At 53.8% G+C, this 15,945-nt stretch overlaps 1 protein-coding gene across 1 annotated transcript; it reads left to right on the forward strand.

Moving 5' to 3' along the window:
* The first annotated feature begins 1,546 nt into the window (after nt 1-1,546).
* CACNG1 (calcium voltage-gated channel auxiliary subunit gamma 1) lies at nt 1,547-13,350 on the forward strand. The gene is made up of 4 exons (XM_036269526.1): nt 1,547-1,837; nt 10,563-10,637; nt 12,535-12,672; nt 13,122-13,350. Exons 1-4 carry the CDS (start codon nt 1,603-1,605, stop codon nt 13,346-13,348), a joined length of 675 nt encoding a protein of 224 aa, XP_036125419.1. The 5' UTR covers nt 1,547-1,602; the 3' UTR covers nt 13,349-13,350.
* The last annotated feature ends 2,595 nt before the right edge of the window (nt 13,351-15,945 follow it).

The raw sequence follows: 15,945 nt of genomic DNA on the forward strand, positions 1-15,945 counted from the left end.
GATGAGCTCTCGTTCCGATCGCCACTGGTCTTAGTGGTCTGTGACTCCAAGGCTGGACCCTGAGTGTTTCCCGCACACACGTGACCTCTCCGTAAGCAGGGCCAGCCTGGCCAGGATGGTGAAGCTCACAGCCCCGCCCAGCTCAGGGGTCTATTCCTGGCCATGCATCAGCCTCAGACGCACCCAAAGAGAGACACCTGGTGAATGGGGAAGAGGAGACCCAGAACCCAGGATGTGAGTCCTCGCCTGGAGATCGGCCTGGGGGCACGTGGGCAGGCAGGCCTCTCGGAAGGTGGTCCCAAACTTTCACAGGTTCTCTGCTATATCCACACACCGTTAGCCTCCTAACAGTCCCCTGTAAATCAACTTACTTCTGTTTTTTCCTATTTAAATATACTTATTTTGTAAATAAAAATGTAACTGTATCACAGTTAAAGATTAAAATCTTTATTACCTTCCATTAATAGAGTTAAAACTAAAACAATAAAATGAAAACAGACGCACAGTCGGGTCCAGCTGGATGCTCTGTGTCTCCAAGCTATTCTTTGACATTTGTTTGTTTGTTTGTTTGTTTGTTAATCCTCAGCAGAAGATATTTTTTCCCATTGATTTTGTTAGAGAGTGGAAGGGAGGGGGAGGCAGAGAGAGAGAGAGAGAGAGAAACATCAATGTGAGAGAAACACATCAGTTGGTTGCCTCCTGCATGCACCCTGACCAGGATGGGGATTGAACCTGCAACGCAGGTACGTGCCTTTGACCGGAATTTAACTTTGGTGTGTGGGCTGACGCTCTAACCACTGAGCAAACTGGCCAGGGCTCCAGGCTATGCTTTGATTTGCAAGTGTCCAAAAGGTGGTAAAGACGTTCCCCAAGTGGGTTTTTTCCTGGACCCAGCTGGAGGGATGGGAGAACTGAATTGAGAACAACATTCTCACACCCAGCAGTGTTGGGTCACGGCAGGTCCGGGAACCACCTGAAATCTTCCTGCCGTTTGGGGGATGTCAGGGGCTTGGGGCTAAAACTCTTGTCTGGGCGGTGGGCTCCAGAGGCCCTGGGCGGGGCATCCCCAAGATGTTCTTACGCATGATCCTGGGTCCCCAGACTTCTGGGACAAGGGCCCACTCACCCCCTCTGGTGACCAACCTGCCCAGTGTGAGAACAGACGGCTGAGCCCCCGGCGCCCCCTGGGTCTGCTGCCCTTGCCCAGCAGTGACCTTCAGCCCACACAGAGTGTCCCTCACCCACACCCAACTCAGGTACCCCGAGCAGCGCCTTCTCTCCTTACCCCTCCCTGGGGTATTTCTGGCTCCAGGAGGGTAAGAAAGCCCTGAAACCCGAGAAGAAGTCATCCTCGGTGATGGCGACAGGCCTGACATGGGCATTAATAGAAGCCTCCTCAGGCCCCTGTCACGTGTGGGCAGCTGCTCTGCCCTGCCCGGTGTCCCTCAGCCCCAAGGCCAGCCCACTCTGGCTTGGCCCGGCACACTGAACTTAGCTCCCGCCCTCCGCACCAGAGCTGCCACCACCCCAGCCCGCTGCCACCAGCCTGGGGAGACACTGCCGCCCAGCCCTGCCCAGAGCTCCCACTCCTCCGTGACCACCATGTCCCAGACCAAAACCCTGAAGGTCCGCGTGACCCTCTTCTGCATCCTGGTGGGCATCGTGCTGGCCATGGTGGCCGTGGTGACCGACCACTGGGCCGTGCTGAGCCCCCAGGTGGAGCACCACAGTGCCACCTGCGAGGCAGCCCACTTCGGCCTCTGGCGGATTTGCACCAAGAGTATCGTCATGCGCGACAGCAAGGACAACAGCTGTGGACCCATCACCCTGCCGGGGGGTAACGTACCCACTCTCTGTCCCCCGTCCCTGCTTCCTGCCCTTCCCTGTCCCCCTGGGAAAGTGGCCCAGAACAGCCCGCTGTGCCCAAGGGAGAGGATCGGAATTGCCACGGCCAGTTGTAAAAGGAGGGCATTGCTCCCGCACTGCTTCTGTCTGTGGGGCTCGGGGCTTTGCACAGAGCAGAGGGCTGGCCACGTGGGACAAGAGGCTCAGGAAAGACGCCGTGGACCTGCCAGACCAGGGGCTTCTGCCCCATCAGCAGTCACTCTTCGGGGTGTGCCCAGCTCCGGTCCTCCCCACAAGGACAGGCTGGCGGCCCTGTGTGCTCAGGCTGAAGGGACCTGGGGGCTGCCGAGTTCTTCCCCAGCCTCCAGGGTGTAGACAGCATCAGCTACAGGATGTACAGGGCCCCGTGCAAGGTGAACACGCAGGGCTCCTTGTCAGTAAGCATTTCGAGATGGCAACAGCAGAGTACGAAGCCAAGCGCGGTGCCCTCCGGGGTGTGGGGCTGCGTGACTGCACCGGCCTGGGCACCTGTTTGGGAAGCAGGCCCCGGCCGTGGATGAGCCTCCTGCCTTTCTGTGGGAACCGCCAGTCCCTTGGTCCATCCTCCCTTAGCTCAGACCCCTCCCGGGTTGGGAAGCATTTCCTTCCACTGTAATTTAAGTGCATTCCCCGATTGCCTGCCACGTGACCGAACCACACTGAAGGTGGGCTCCCTGTAAAGGCACCTGGTGCCCGGACAACGGGTCTCCTCGCACGCGTGCAGCCCTGTGCATTTCCAGTAACAGAGCGTGTGCTCAGGAGAGAGCCCCGCTTGGACTCAGAGGTCAGGGTTCTAAATCGTACATTGCCCACAACCCCCCTAAATGACTATGGAGGGGCGACAGAGCCCATCACAGCCTCTGATTCCTTCTGTGGTGCTTGGGTTCATCCACATAAAGTCCCTTCCGGTGCTTACAAATGTCACTCCAAGGTGGCAGTGGACTAGGCTGAGTGTGGCATCCTACCTGGTGTTCAGAATGATTCCCTCTGCTGAGCAGACTGGGTGTTCAGTGAAACCTCCCCTTCAAGGAAGTCAATGCCAAGTCCCCCCAAATCTTGCAGTGTGGGGGGTGGACAAAGGAGCCCAACCCTGTTCCTCCCACTCCCCTCCTTCCTTCCCCCCCTGCTGGCTCCCGCCTTGCTCATTCCCACTGGATCCTCGGGAGATGCGTAAACACCCAGCTGTCTTGGAAACACCGAGTCCCAGGGCTGAGGGCCTTAAATGGCATGAACATGTGTTTGAAGGCTATCACATAGCCCAGACGCCCATGCCCCTCAGCCACTGCTGAGCACGCCCGTAAACAGATGCTTCTTCCAGCCAACTCCCCTGGGCAGAGCAGGGCAGGGCAGGGCAGGGCAGATTCTCCAGAAATGCGCTATTATGATCCTGTCCACCTGTGCGTGGAGGCATCCGATGCCTTTTAAAGTCTGGTGAGCTTACAGAGCAGAGGAGCAGGGAGGTGAGCTGAGTCTATACAAGGAAGACACGGACTGGTGGCCGGTGACTAAACCAGCCACTGGGGCCCAGCGGGCACGGCTTGGCCTTGAACCTGGCCAAAGTCTGTCTCAACGCCTTCTCCCTCTGCTCCAGCGTGAATCATCCTGTGAGCTCAGGCTCCCACCCGACAGGCTTCTGATGAATTCCTGCCTTCTTCCCTCCCCTTTCCCTGCTCTGACACTCTCCTTTCCCACCACCTCCCTGCGTTTCCTAGGATCACTCTTTTCTGGGAGAGTTTATACACATTCCTATTTATTATTAATAGCAACAAGAACTACAAACACACACAGAGCACTAACTGCCAAACATCGTTTTCAGTGCTTGACATGTTAACGTTCAATGATATCAGGGGAAAAAATGACAGAGTAAGAACCTCCAAAAACCCTCCTCTCCCTAAAAACAGTGCAAAGGTTGGCCAAAATGATCAGAATAAACTTCTCCAGGGCTCTGGAAATTAACCAGTCTTACAGCAATCCAACAACTGCTTATTAAAGAAAAATGGGTGAATCTCTCAGTTAGAACAGTGAGCTTTGTGGTATTTTAACTTGCTCTGTTCTTGTTTCCCTTTAAGTCTGTAATAGCCTTGCAAACCCACAGCCTGGCCCTGGCCGGGTAGCTCAGTTGGTTAGAGCATTGTCCTGATAAGCCAAGGTTGCATGTTCAATCCCTGGTAAGAGCACATACAAGAATTAATCAACAAATGCATACGTACGTGAACAACAGATCACTTTCTCTCTTTCTCTTTCTTTCCTCTCTCTCTCTCAAATCAATTTAAAAAATTAAAATAAAAAAAAAATAAATACACAGCCAGTGATCCCAGTGAAAACCAGCAGTCTGACAGCCACCAAAGGGGACAGAATGGTCTGGGTCTCTTTCAAAGCCCCATTCCCAGAGAACTATCATTATTTGATCTGTCTGGTGGTTCCCTGGAAGTCCCCAGTTGCAAAGCTGTCTTTATTTGACCTGACTCTGAGCTCATTCAGTGGAAATAGTATTTTTCCCAGGGAGTGTTTGTCAAAAACAATTAGAAACAATTGTTTAACATCATGACTGCCTGAGGCAGTACATAACATTAGGGCAAACAACAGGCTAACCCAAAAGCTGGAGGTTGAGATGCCCATAAGTGGCTTCAAAAAGTTTCAACACATTCCTTGGAATTTAGAAAACCATGTGCATGTGCAAGACAGACCTGAGAAAGCCCTAAGTCTCACCTCTGGCCTATCTCGACGCTGTGTGCAAGCAGAAGGTGAAGGCTGAGGCAGAATGTATGTTGCTTAACTGAGTGCTTCACTCTCTGCTAAGCACACAGTCCCTCAGTAAAGGTTGGGAGATGTATTAATTTCAAGAATTTTAGGAAAGCTCTGTGAGCTGACCACCAAATTAACTGAGCAGAGATCCCAGTGGCCATACGTGACAAATATAGATGTTACAAAATTAACTCAGAAAGTCACTAATCAAACAACAGTAACAAAGAGCATTAGGAACAAATCCTTGGTAAGGGTGGGAATCTGATTTGTAGAGTTGCTACATTATATTCTTTAAATTTTCCAGTTTTTAATTTAAATGTTAAATTTTTAAAAATATCAAACCATGTGAAGAACTAAAAGCGCATGACCCATACATAAGGTGGGGGAAAGCAGTCAATAACAGATCCTTAAGGAAGCCCAGATATCAGACTTACTAGACCAAGACTTTAAATCACCTATTTTAGATATATTAAAAGAACAAAAGATAAAAATAATGCCTCATGAAATAGAGAATATCAATAAAGAGATGGAAATTATTTTAAAAGGACCTTCTCGAAATTCTGGAGTTGAGAAGTACAATAACTGAAACCAAAAAAATTCACCAGAAGGGTTCAATAGCAGACCTAAGCAGGCAGAACAAACCCATGAACTTAAAAATAGATCAGTTGAGATTAGCTAGTCTGAGAAAGAGACAGAAAATAAAGAAGAAGAAGAAAAATAAACAGAGCCTGAGATACCTGTGGGACAGAATGAAATGTACCAGTATATACATAATGGTACTCCCTTAAGAAAGACAGAGAGAGAGAGAGAGAGAGAGAGAATGAATCAGGAAGGATATATGAAAAATAATGGCACCCTGGTTGGTTTGGCCTAGCGATTAGAGCATTGGCCTGTGGACGAGAGAGTCCCGGGTTTGCTTCCCACTAAGGGCACATACTTCGGTTGCAGTTTGTCCCCAGACCCCATTGGGGTCGTGTGAGTGGCAACCAGTTGATGTGTTTCTCTCACATTGATGTTTCTCTCTCTCTCTTCCTCCCTCTCTTTCTCCCGCTCTATCTGAAGATAAATGCAAAAATGTCCTCAGGTGAGGATAAAAAAAATAATAATGGCCAAAATGTTTCCAAATTTGATGGAAAACATTAATCTAGGTACCCTTGAAGCTAATGAACTCCAAGTATATGTATGTGTGTGCGCGTGTGTGCATGCATGTGTGTGTGTGTAGAGAGAGAGATGAACTCACCTAATTCTCACAAAATCCTGTATGAGGTCCATACTATTATCATCATCCCATCTTACAGATAAGGAAAATGAGGCACAGAGAAGTTGAACAATTTGACTGAATTCACACAATTATTATGGCAGAGTAGCCGGGATTTGTACCCCTAAAATTCACCTTCTTAGTAGCTACATTATACTGCTTTACAACAACCCAGTGAGGAGGCTTTCACTCCGCAGGTGAATCTCATTCTACATGTGGGGAAACTGAGGCTCAGAGTGGCTTTCCAAGGCTAACCAATGAACAAGTAGAGGTTCAACACCCAAGTCTCACATCCAGAGCCTCTCTGCTCTCCAGTCCCCTCCCACACCCTTCACTGTACATACAAATACAGCTCCTGGAAGTTGCTGACCCAAGAAAACATATAAGAGGCCAACTGTTGACACAACATGGACCAGGATCCCATACAATAGAGGACACTTTTCAAAGTCCCATTCAGCCATAGAATCCTGGGGACTCTGAGGGCACACATTGTCTAATTTGGTTTACCACTGACCCAAAGGGTTTTAAAAGGCTTCCCCAGTTGTTAGGAGACGCTGTCTGTCTGAAAGCCCAAGTGATTCCCCTGATGGGTAAACCCTGCTTTGGGGCTGGGTGCACTGCTGTCTCTTGCAGGCTCGGCCTCATTAGGGTATGGCAGCAGCCTGCCCCGCTACCCCATTTCCCCAGTGGTCCATCCATCTTCTCCTCCAGTACCTGGGGGGGGACTGGAGCCATATGAAAACACATGATGCTACTCATCCCAAGAATTTCAGGGGTTCCCTTTCCCATCCACATGAGCCCATGCTGGAGACCCAGGCCATAACTAGACTTCTCTCCGGTAGAGCAGCAAGCTCTGGGGATTTCTCCAACCCACTTTGTAAAAACCTTCCATCAGAGGGGTGGAGGGACATGGAGCACTGAGAAACCACTGTTGGAAGCATCAAGAACTTTTGCAAAATAAGTGAAGACAACCCTGGCATTGAGGCAAGTAAGAAATGGGTGAAGCCCTGGCTGGTTTGGCTCAGCGGTTGGAGCATCGGCCTGCAGTTCAGAGAGACCCAGGTTCGGTTCCCACTAAGGGCACGTACCTCGGTTGCAGTTTGTCCCCGGCCCTGGTTGGGTTGTGCAGGTGGCAACTTCTCGATGTGTCCCTTTCATGTCAATGTTTCTCCCTCTCCCTTCCTCTCTCTCCCTCCCACTCTATCTGAACAAAAAAATGAAAAAATGTCCTTGGGTGAGGATAAAAAAAAAAAGAAGTGGGTGAAATGTTTCTTCTAACCGCGAAAGCACGAGTTCCCTTGGTTTTGTATAAATTAACAGGTATTTTTTAATATATTATAGTCCACACCAATCAGCACTGGGTACACTAATACATTCTCAGCGATAACCAAGAAACATCCCCTATTTGCATAAGTTGTTCCAACTATCAAAGAAAGATCGGTATTAGCTCGAGCTCAGCTTGGCTTTAAGGTGCCTTCTCTTCAGTTCTTCGCAACTGGCACAGTTAGGTAGAGTTCTGTGTAGCTAGTCACTCCCTTAGCCAGAATATTTGATTAGCCAGAATACTCCAACCCCAGTCAAGCCAGATAGCTGAGTTCACCATATTTTTAAAGAAATAACCCACTGAAAGTTTTAGACCACTGAGTCTCCTGACTGTTCATGGTAGATCTTTCTGGAGCACCTCAGAGTTCCTGATTAGGGTCCCCGACCGTCACCCTGGGGTCGGTGTCTCTGCTGACTTAGTCCAAAGCACTTGCTTCTTCTGCCTGAAGAGACTGGAACCCACGGAGGCAAAGCTCGCAGCCCTGAGCTCTGTGGCAGGGGACGGAGGCCGGGGCCATGGAGGGCGACAGAGAGGCAGAGGCCAGAAGGCTCAGGTCTACACAGACGGTCACTGCCCCTCCCTCCAGGTCCTCCTCCTGTGACTGAGTGGCCCACACAGGCTCGTCTCAGATGTCCTTTCTTTCCAAGCTCCAATGATGCTCAGTTTACCCAGATAGCACCCAAAGGGCAGGGACAGGTCCTCCCATCTCGACAGGACCTGGGCAATTCTTGAGTGACAGTGGCAGGTGCCTGGCTTGATCAGTCCTAATGAGCATCTTGTTGGTGCTGGAAGCGTCTGGGCAGAGCTCTGGGGCTGACATACGTCCCACCCGTGCTGGGGCCACGAGGGACCTCAAGGAGCTGTGGTCTGCACTGTGAGCCATGGGGCGCTGAGTGGATGTCCCTCCAGGTTCAGGGCAAAGGGCACTGGCCTTCCTCATGTGCTGAGTCCAAGAGAGGGGACAAGGTTGGCCTGACTGTCCTCACGCCCTAGTTCAGCCACGTTAGGAGCAGCTGAGTCTTCCAGAGGCCCTCAGTGGGAGCCCTAACTACTGGGCACCAGTCCCCCACATGTGAGTGCATTTAACAGGGGAGGGAGGGAGGGACAAGAACACTGTACCCAGGCCACTGAGGGGAGAAGCCCCCCGCAGCCCACAGGCCAGCCTCCTGGACACAGCGTCCCTGGGACCTGAGCTAAGACTACTCTGCAAGGTCCCAGTGGCAGCAGCAGTTTGTCCAGAATGGAGCCGGTGTCTGTCTGGTGGGGTTGACGACCCCAGCGCGGCCTGTGCAAGAGCAGCCTCAGGAACCAGAAGTGCCCAGCAGCGGGGCCCTGGCAGCCTCTGATGGGCCCCCCTCTCCCGGCGCCCCCCCCCCCCAAGGCCTTTCACTCGAGGGCTGCGAGTGGTCAGAGGCAGCTGACTGTGAGAGTCACGTGACTTCAGTCAATTCTGTCCAGAGAGCGTTCAAGGACCACCGAAATTGGCCCGTACAGAATGAAACAGAGAGGTCCCTCTGTCCAGAGAGACACATGGTGACAGGACACGGCACAGGCCGTTGTGAAGCAGTGATTCAAGAGGCTCTGTAGCTAATCGGCCGCACATGTCCGAGGGCTGCACCAGGCCGCAGAGCAGCCGCGGAGGCCGAGAGAGGAGAGCAGCTTCGATTCTGACATCAGCACCTACCGGTGTCCGACACCCCAGGCAACTCAGGTCAGAGGAAAGCCGTTTAAATACAGAAGCTTGAAGAGAAGGCGATTCACCTCTCAGAGCACCGCTAGGCCAGGCTTGGTCTCCGGGGCAGCCCCCTCCGCAGCCGTGGGCGTGGCAGGAACCCTGACACGGGGGTGGGGGTGGGGGTAGGGGGAGCAGTAAGATGCTTGAGGCCAGACAGAAGGCAGCCTGCATCCAAAAGAAGGCAGCACCTCTGTGAGAGTCACGTGAATTCAGTCAATTCTGTCCAGAAAGTGTTCAAGGACCACCGAAATTGACCCGTACAGAACGAAACAGAGAGGTCCCTTTGTCCAGGACACAGCACAGGCCATTGTGAAGCAGTGATTCAAGAGGCTCTACAGCCTTTTGGGTGTCCCCCCAAAAGAAAGGAGGCATCAGTGGCCTGGAGAACTCGAAGGTGAAGAAATGCGCGCACAAGCCAGAGGCCCTCGAAACAGGTGTTTTCTAGAAGATTGTGGATCCACAGGAAAAAGAAATCGATAAAGGACCTCAGAAATAAAAAGCAACCTAGTTTAGTTTTCTTCAAGAAACAAAATGATATAAGATAACCCATGCATCGACTTCCTAGCTCAGGAGAAAAGACTATTAACTGCATTCAAAACGCACTAAGACCATCCTTTGCTTTTAGAGTGTATCTAGTTAGGAGGGAGATGAGCGGGAACATGGGAGAGGAATTATGCCTGAAATTATTTTAAAATCGGCATGAACTTCTCGTTCTGAGACCTTCCTCTAACCCGCCTCAAATCCAGATATCTGGTCCACCGCCCACAGCTCTTCCATGGCCTCGGGGAGACGGAGAAGCTCGCCGGGGAAGGGCTTGCCCAGGCTGCCTTTGCGACCACAGGGGCCGGGGGCCGATGAAGTGACCTGCTGGTCACATTTGGCCCTTGAATGGATTCTCCAGCCTTCAGCCAAGCCCACCAGGTGCTCACTCAGAAGCAGCATGTTGTTGGGCGTTGAGGGGTCTGGGGCAGCTTCCCCACCTGGCTGAGCGTCAGAATTTCCTGGAAAGCTTTTGAAAACCCCCCGAGTCGGGGTGGGCCCGATGCCGGCAGTTCTGGATTTGGGTGTGACCCCGGGGTCCTCAGCCTCAGCACCACTGACATTTGGGGCCTGGATAATCCCATGGCATAGAGGGCTGTTCTGGGCACAGTGGGGTGTTTAGCAGCATCCCAGCCTTTACCCATTAGATGCCAACAGCAGCCCTGCCCAGCTGTAACACCAAAAATGCCTCCAGACACTGCCCAGCGTCCCTGCGGGAGAGCATCAGACCGCCGAGAACCACCGTGCAGCCCTCTGTCGACCATGTACCCCATCCTCCCGACAAATGGCTTGCACCCGGGGCCTTGGTTACCCCATCTGCCTAATGGGCTCAGTGCCCACAGTGCTGTCTGTACCTTTGACTCTGTCAGCCTTGGCTCCCCGAAGATCTCCCAGCCCTTAACCTCGTGACGTTCTGGTCTAAGGGTCAGAGAAAGGTTCTCAGCCCAGAGTGAGGTGTGGGGAGACCCTTCACGCCCCCCCCTCCCCCGCAGGATCACACCCACCCTCTCTCGGCTGAGCCCCTGCCTTGGCTGCGGGCCCTTTTCTCTCATCTTACAGCTGCTTCTCCTTTGCAGAGAAAAACTGTTCCTACTTCAGGCACTTTAACCCAGGCGAGAGCTCGGAGATCTTCGAATTCACCACTCAGAAAGGTGAGCCACCCCCATCCCTCTGAGGTTTGTCTGTCTGTTCCCTACTTCTGTGTCTCTGGGTCTATTTTGTTCATCAGCTTATTTTATTCATTATGAGAGCAAGTGGCATTTGTCTTTCTCTGCTTGGCTTATTTCACTTAGCGTAATACTCTCCAGGTCCCTCCATGTCGTCTCAAAGGATAAGAGATCTTTCTTTCTTACAGCTGCGTAGTACTCCATTGTGTATATGTACCACTGCTCTTTTATCCATTCGTCTACTGATGGACACTTGGGCTGTTTCCAGATCTTAGTTATTGTAAATAGTGCTGCTACGAACATGGGGGTACATATATTCTTTCTGATTGGTGTTTCAGGCTTCTTAGGGTATATTCCAAGAAGTGGGACCACTGGGTCAAATGGCAGTTCAATATTTAATTTTTTGAGAAAACACCATATTGATTTCCATAGTGGCTGCACCAGTCTGCATTCCCACCAGCAGTGCACTAGAGTCCCCTTTTCTCCACACCCTCGCCAGCACCTGTTTTTGATGATTTGTTGATGGCAGTTATTCTGACAGGTGTGAGGTGATATCTTATAGTTGTTTTAATTTGCATCTCTCCGATGATTAGTGATGTTGAGCATTTTTTAATGTCTCCTGGTCATTTGTATGTCCTGTTTAGAGAAGAGTCTATTCAGGTCCTCTGCCCATTTTTTAATTGGGTTGTTTGTCTTCCTTTTGCTGAGTTGTATAAACCAAAGAACTTATATGCATATACACGTAACCAATCGACATGGACACTAGGCTGGGGAGGGCAGAGGGGGATGGGAGTGGGAAGGAGAGGGTCAATGGGGGGAAAGGAGGGCCATCTGTAATAGTCAACAATAAAAAAATATTTTTTTAAAAAAAACATAACAATTAAAAAGAAAAAGAAAGGTGAGCCCAGGGCAGAAAGCCGGGAGGGAGGGGAGAGGTGACCTCCGGTCACACGCTGCTGAGCCAGAAAATCATTTGGCACAAAAGCCCTGACGTCCCGCGCTGATGAGAAGAGCCCTCTGCTCCCGGGGCAGCGGTGCCCCGCGCCGCGCACCCTGCGCCTCCATCCATCAGGCTGACAGCGGCTGTGAGGGAGCCGCCCGGCGGGCTCCTGCCCTGCAGGCGGCGGGCTCCTGCCAGCCCAGGGGAAGCTGCTGTGACCAGCGGGGAGAGTGAAGCAAGCCCTCGCAATTCCTGGTGGCTTTCGGGGCTGCTGGTCGGAGCCTGCGGGAACTGACTCCCTCCCGCGCGATCCATCACTCCCCAGGAATCAGGAGGGCGGGGGCGTGGGGAGACGCATCAGGGCCTTCTAGAAACCATGGAGCTCGCATGCACCCCACTGCCGTGAGTACAGACCCACGGCTGACGAGGGCGAAGGGCTGTGCCCACATACATGCACACATGTGCGTACACAGGCACCCACGGGCACACACATGTGCACGCGCACGTGCACGCACACTCACTGAAGATCCTTATAAGCCAGTGCAACCCCGACACACACACTCTAGCCAATCTCACACCCGTGACACACGCAGTCACACACCTGTGCTCCGTCACAAGCCACGCTGGTCAGCTGCTTGTCATCCTCAGGACAGACCACACTCAGCCCAGTGCCGGCCGCTGTCCACCCGGCCACTCGGGGGACGTTTTCTGCTCCAGGAAGATCTCCAGCCACGTGCTCTGCCCTCCACGTGCTCTGCCCAGCTGGGGGGCAGGAAGTGCAGCGGGAGCTGGCACTAAGTCATCGCCCACGTGCGCTCTGAGTGCAGAGCCCGGCCCCCCGCGGGCGGCGGGAGTGCGGGGCGCAGTCGCTGGCCGGCTGGCAGCACGGCAGCCGCGATGGGCCGCAGAGGCACTGCTGAGGCGCCGCGCTGTGTGTTGCAGAGTACAGCATCTCGGCCGCCGCCATCGCCATCTTCAGCCTCGTCTTCCTCATCATGGGGACCATCTTCGTGCTCCTGTCTTCCAGCAAGAAGCGGGACTACCTGCTGAGGCCAGCGTCCATGTTCTACGCCTTCTCAGGTACAAGGGGGGCTCCTGCCCGGGTGCCCAGGTCGGGGTGCATGCCCGGGGTGAGGGGTGCTGCCACCCCATCCTCACCCCAACCTTGTGATGAGAGTCTCAGAAAGGTCGGCTCCACCCAGGGGCAAACTCGGTCAGGGTGTCGTCACCTCTCGCTGGGTCCGGAAGGCGGGGACACGCTGGCCATCGGTCCACGTCCCGCCAAGATGTCATCCGCAAGTCGCAGTGCCCGTTAGTAACACGTTTTAAGTTAAAAAATACGAACAAAAGAAGGAAAGGACCGCAGTGGGCGTGAGGTCGCGGGTTGTGGGGTGGCAGGAAGAGGGGTCCCTAGGCAGGTTCCGGGGTGCACCCTCCGTCCCCAGCCAGGTTCCCCCAGGCTCCACCTGTCCCGCGCAGCCGGGAGGACACAGGCCAGGGTGGGCGCTGAGCGCCCCGTCTGCCCTCAGGTCTCTGCATCTTCGTCTCGGTGGAGGTCTTGCGGCAGTCGGTGAAGCGCATGATCGACAGCGAGGACACCGTCTGGATCGAGTACTATTATTCCTGGTCCTTCGCCTGCGCCTGCTCCGCCTTCGTCCTCCTCTTCCTGGGCGGCCTCGCGCTCCTCCTCTTCTCCCTGCCTCGGATGCCCCAGAACCCCTGGGAGTCCTGCATGGACTCCGAGCCCGAGCACTAGCCTGCCGGGCTCCCCGCGACTCCCAGCCCAGAACAGTCTAGAAAGGAGGCAGGAGCTTTCCATCTGCCCAGTTCGCGCCTGCCCCACAGCTGCTGCGGCTGCTTCTCCGCTCTGAGCGCTGCTCTGGGCTGTGACAGGCTCCTCTGTGAATCCAGCAAGTGGACACGATCCCGACCTGCCCACGGCGAGGAGGAGGCAGGTCAGCAGGTGCACAGGTGTTTGCAAAGGCCCGACCCCCTGAGCTCAAAGCTGTCCCCACTGTGTCCTTGACAAGCTGGCTCCCGTTGGCCTGTCAGCCTCAGAAGGGTCGCCCTGTGCTCGGCCCCAGCTCCAGGTGTTCCATGCGCACAGCCAGCCCCTCTGTCCTCGGTGACAAGGTGCGCTCTGCTCTGCGCTGAGCTGAACAGCACCCCCTCCGCTTCTGGGAGGCCTGATGAGCCTTTTTAACTGGTATTTTCTGACCAGGGTTTGCAATAAACGTTCTTTGAAAACTTGCTTTTTCCTTGTGCCTTGTGTAGAAATTGGTAGGACTCCTGCCTGCAGCTCAGGGGCTGCAACGATCCTGCAGGAGGACAGCGTGTCCCTGAGTGTGCTGAGGACTCCCGTGGGGACAAGGGAAGAGGGGTCCTGTTTACCAGTGAGACTCGGGGGTCCCGAATTCCAGCTTGGGTCTCGGCCCCGGGATTGTCTGTGGGAGAAACCAGAGCCATCCCCCCAGGGAAGGGTGTTAAAAGTAGGAGGGGTTCTGTCCAGATGCTAGCAGCCACACACAGGTGTCCGGTTTCTGGGGCTGGCTTTTGTTGCAGAGAACCTCAGGAGGTGGGGCTTGGCAGGCAGCCGTGCAGGGCCCAAAGAGGAAACATATTTCACCATGGGAGCATTTTCTGGAATTCGAATTTCAGTGCCACAAAATAAAGTTTTATTGGAACTGTCAAGATGAACAAAGACCCTAGTTAAATGGTAAAGGCAGATTTTAATCAGCAACACACTCTTACCACAGGAAGAGTCCAGTCTGAACGTCACTGTGACTTGAATAGAGGTGATCAGGCATTTTAAAGGGCGTGGGGAGGGGCGTGGGGGGCTCTGTAGAGCCCCAGAAGTGGAAGGTTACAAAAAGCAGAAAGGAGGGGTAGGTCGGCGTGAAACCCGTCTGGTCTGCTAACGGGCATTGATCCGAGTTAGGCTGGGAGACCGCCCGTCTTCAGGTGATGGCTGGAACGAACAGCCAACTCTTTTGGCAATCTAGACTTTTCTCAGGCAGGCACTTGAAGGGGGGCTGGGGTCACCCGAGGGGTGCAGCCTTGAGCTATCAGAAATGGTGTCGGTGTTCGCTCGAGTCTTCGCAGAACTGAACTGCAAAGAGGGCTCCGAGGAGCCCGGCGAGAGTCTGGTCACAGAGCTGTACCCCAGGGGTGGCTAACTGCACGCCAGGACGGCAGCATCAAGTCGCTGGGACACAGACCGGCTGCCTGCCGTCAGAAATACCTCCTACCTGGCCCTTCGTGGAAAACACGTGCAGACCCCGCTTACCAAGCCCTCACTGTCACCTCCCCCCCCCCCCCCCCCCGGGAAGTGAGGGACAAGAGACTTGTTCACCCTGCCTAGAACACTTCTAAAGGAAGGAGCATGAGTCAGGGCTTCTGGGGAGTGGCCATGAGTGGGGGTGGGGGGCTTGTCTGTTACCTGGGGGCCTGGGCTGGGCAGGGCAGCTGAGGGGCCTGGGGACGGATGGCTCAGCCCAGCCTGCCTTTGAGCCATGATGTCCTCAAGTTCCACTCGCGCTGTGGCCTGTGTGGGAAGTGCCTGCCTCTTTAAGGCTGAGTCCTGGTCCGCGAGGCCCAGCCCACCTGGGTGAGCCAGTCCGTCTGAGGACCCTGCGCTCCCCCACCTCCCGGCTGCTGTGAACGTGCTGCCAGAGACACAGCTGTACGGACACGTCCTCAGGACTGTGCTTCCGATTCTTTCGGACATACACTGCGACATTTTTTAGATCACCACGGTCGCCAAATGTCCACGATGAACACAGTGTCGTGATTAAGCCGAGACAGGCTCATGTCGCTGATTTCTCCCTTTGGCCCCGCCGGCGGTGGAGGTAGCCATGCAGCTTCCCACGCGCAGAAGAGAAAACTGGACAGCAGAGAGGGCCTGCTTCCCGGGCCTGCTCCACTGGCGCCTGAACAGGAATGGGGACCAAGGCTGCTGGCTCCCCACCTGTCCAACCCGGGCCTTCTCCAGTCCTCACATGGCCTCTGCCCCCGGTCACTGGGGGACCAACAAACATGTCACCCTCTCTTTGGCTGACACAGAGTAGGGCCTTCCCAAGTTTGGTTCTTATTTATCCCTCCGCGAGACTGGCAATGTCAAGAGCTCCTGGGTGCCTCTGTTTTTTTCTGGCTGCCCCAGTAAAAAGAGGGGTTTTTTGTTAATCCTCACCTGAGGATTTTTTTTTTTTTTTTTTTTAGATAGAGTGGAAGGGAGAGAGAAACATCAATGTGAGAGAGACACATTGATTGGATGCCTCCTGCACAACCCCGACGGGTGCCAGGGATCGAACCTGCGACCCAGATATGTGCCCTTGACCAGGATTCAAACCTATG

Source organism: Molossus molossus, unplaced genomic scaffold (assembly GCF_014108415.1).
Source record: "Molossus molossus isolate mMolMol1 unplaced genomic scaffold, mMolMol1.p scaffold_m16_p_19, whole genome shotgun sequence".
Lineage (NCBI taxonomy): Eukaryota > Metazoa > Chordata > Mammalia > Chiroptera > Molossidae > Molossus > Molossus molossus.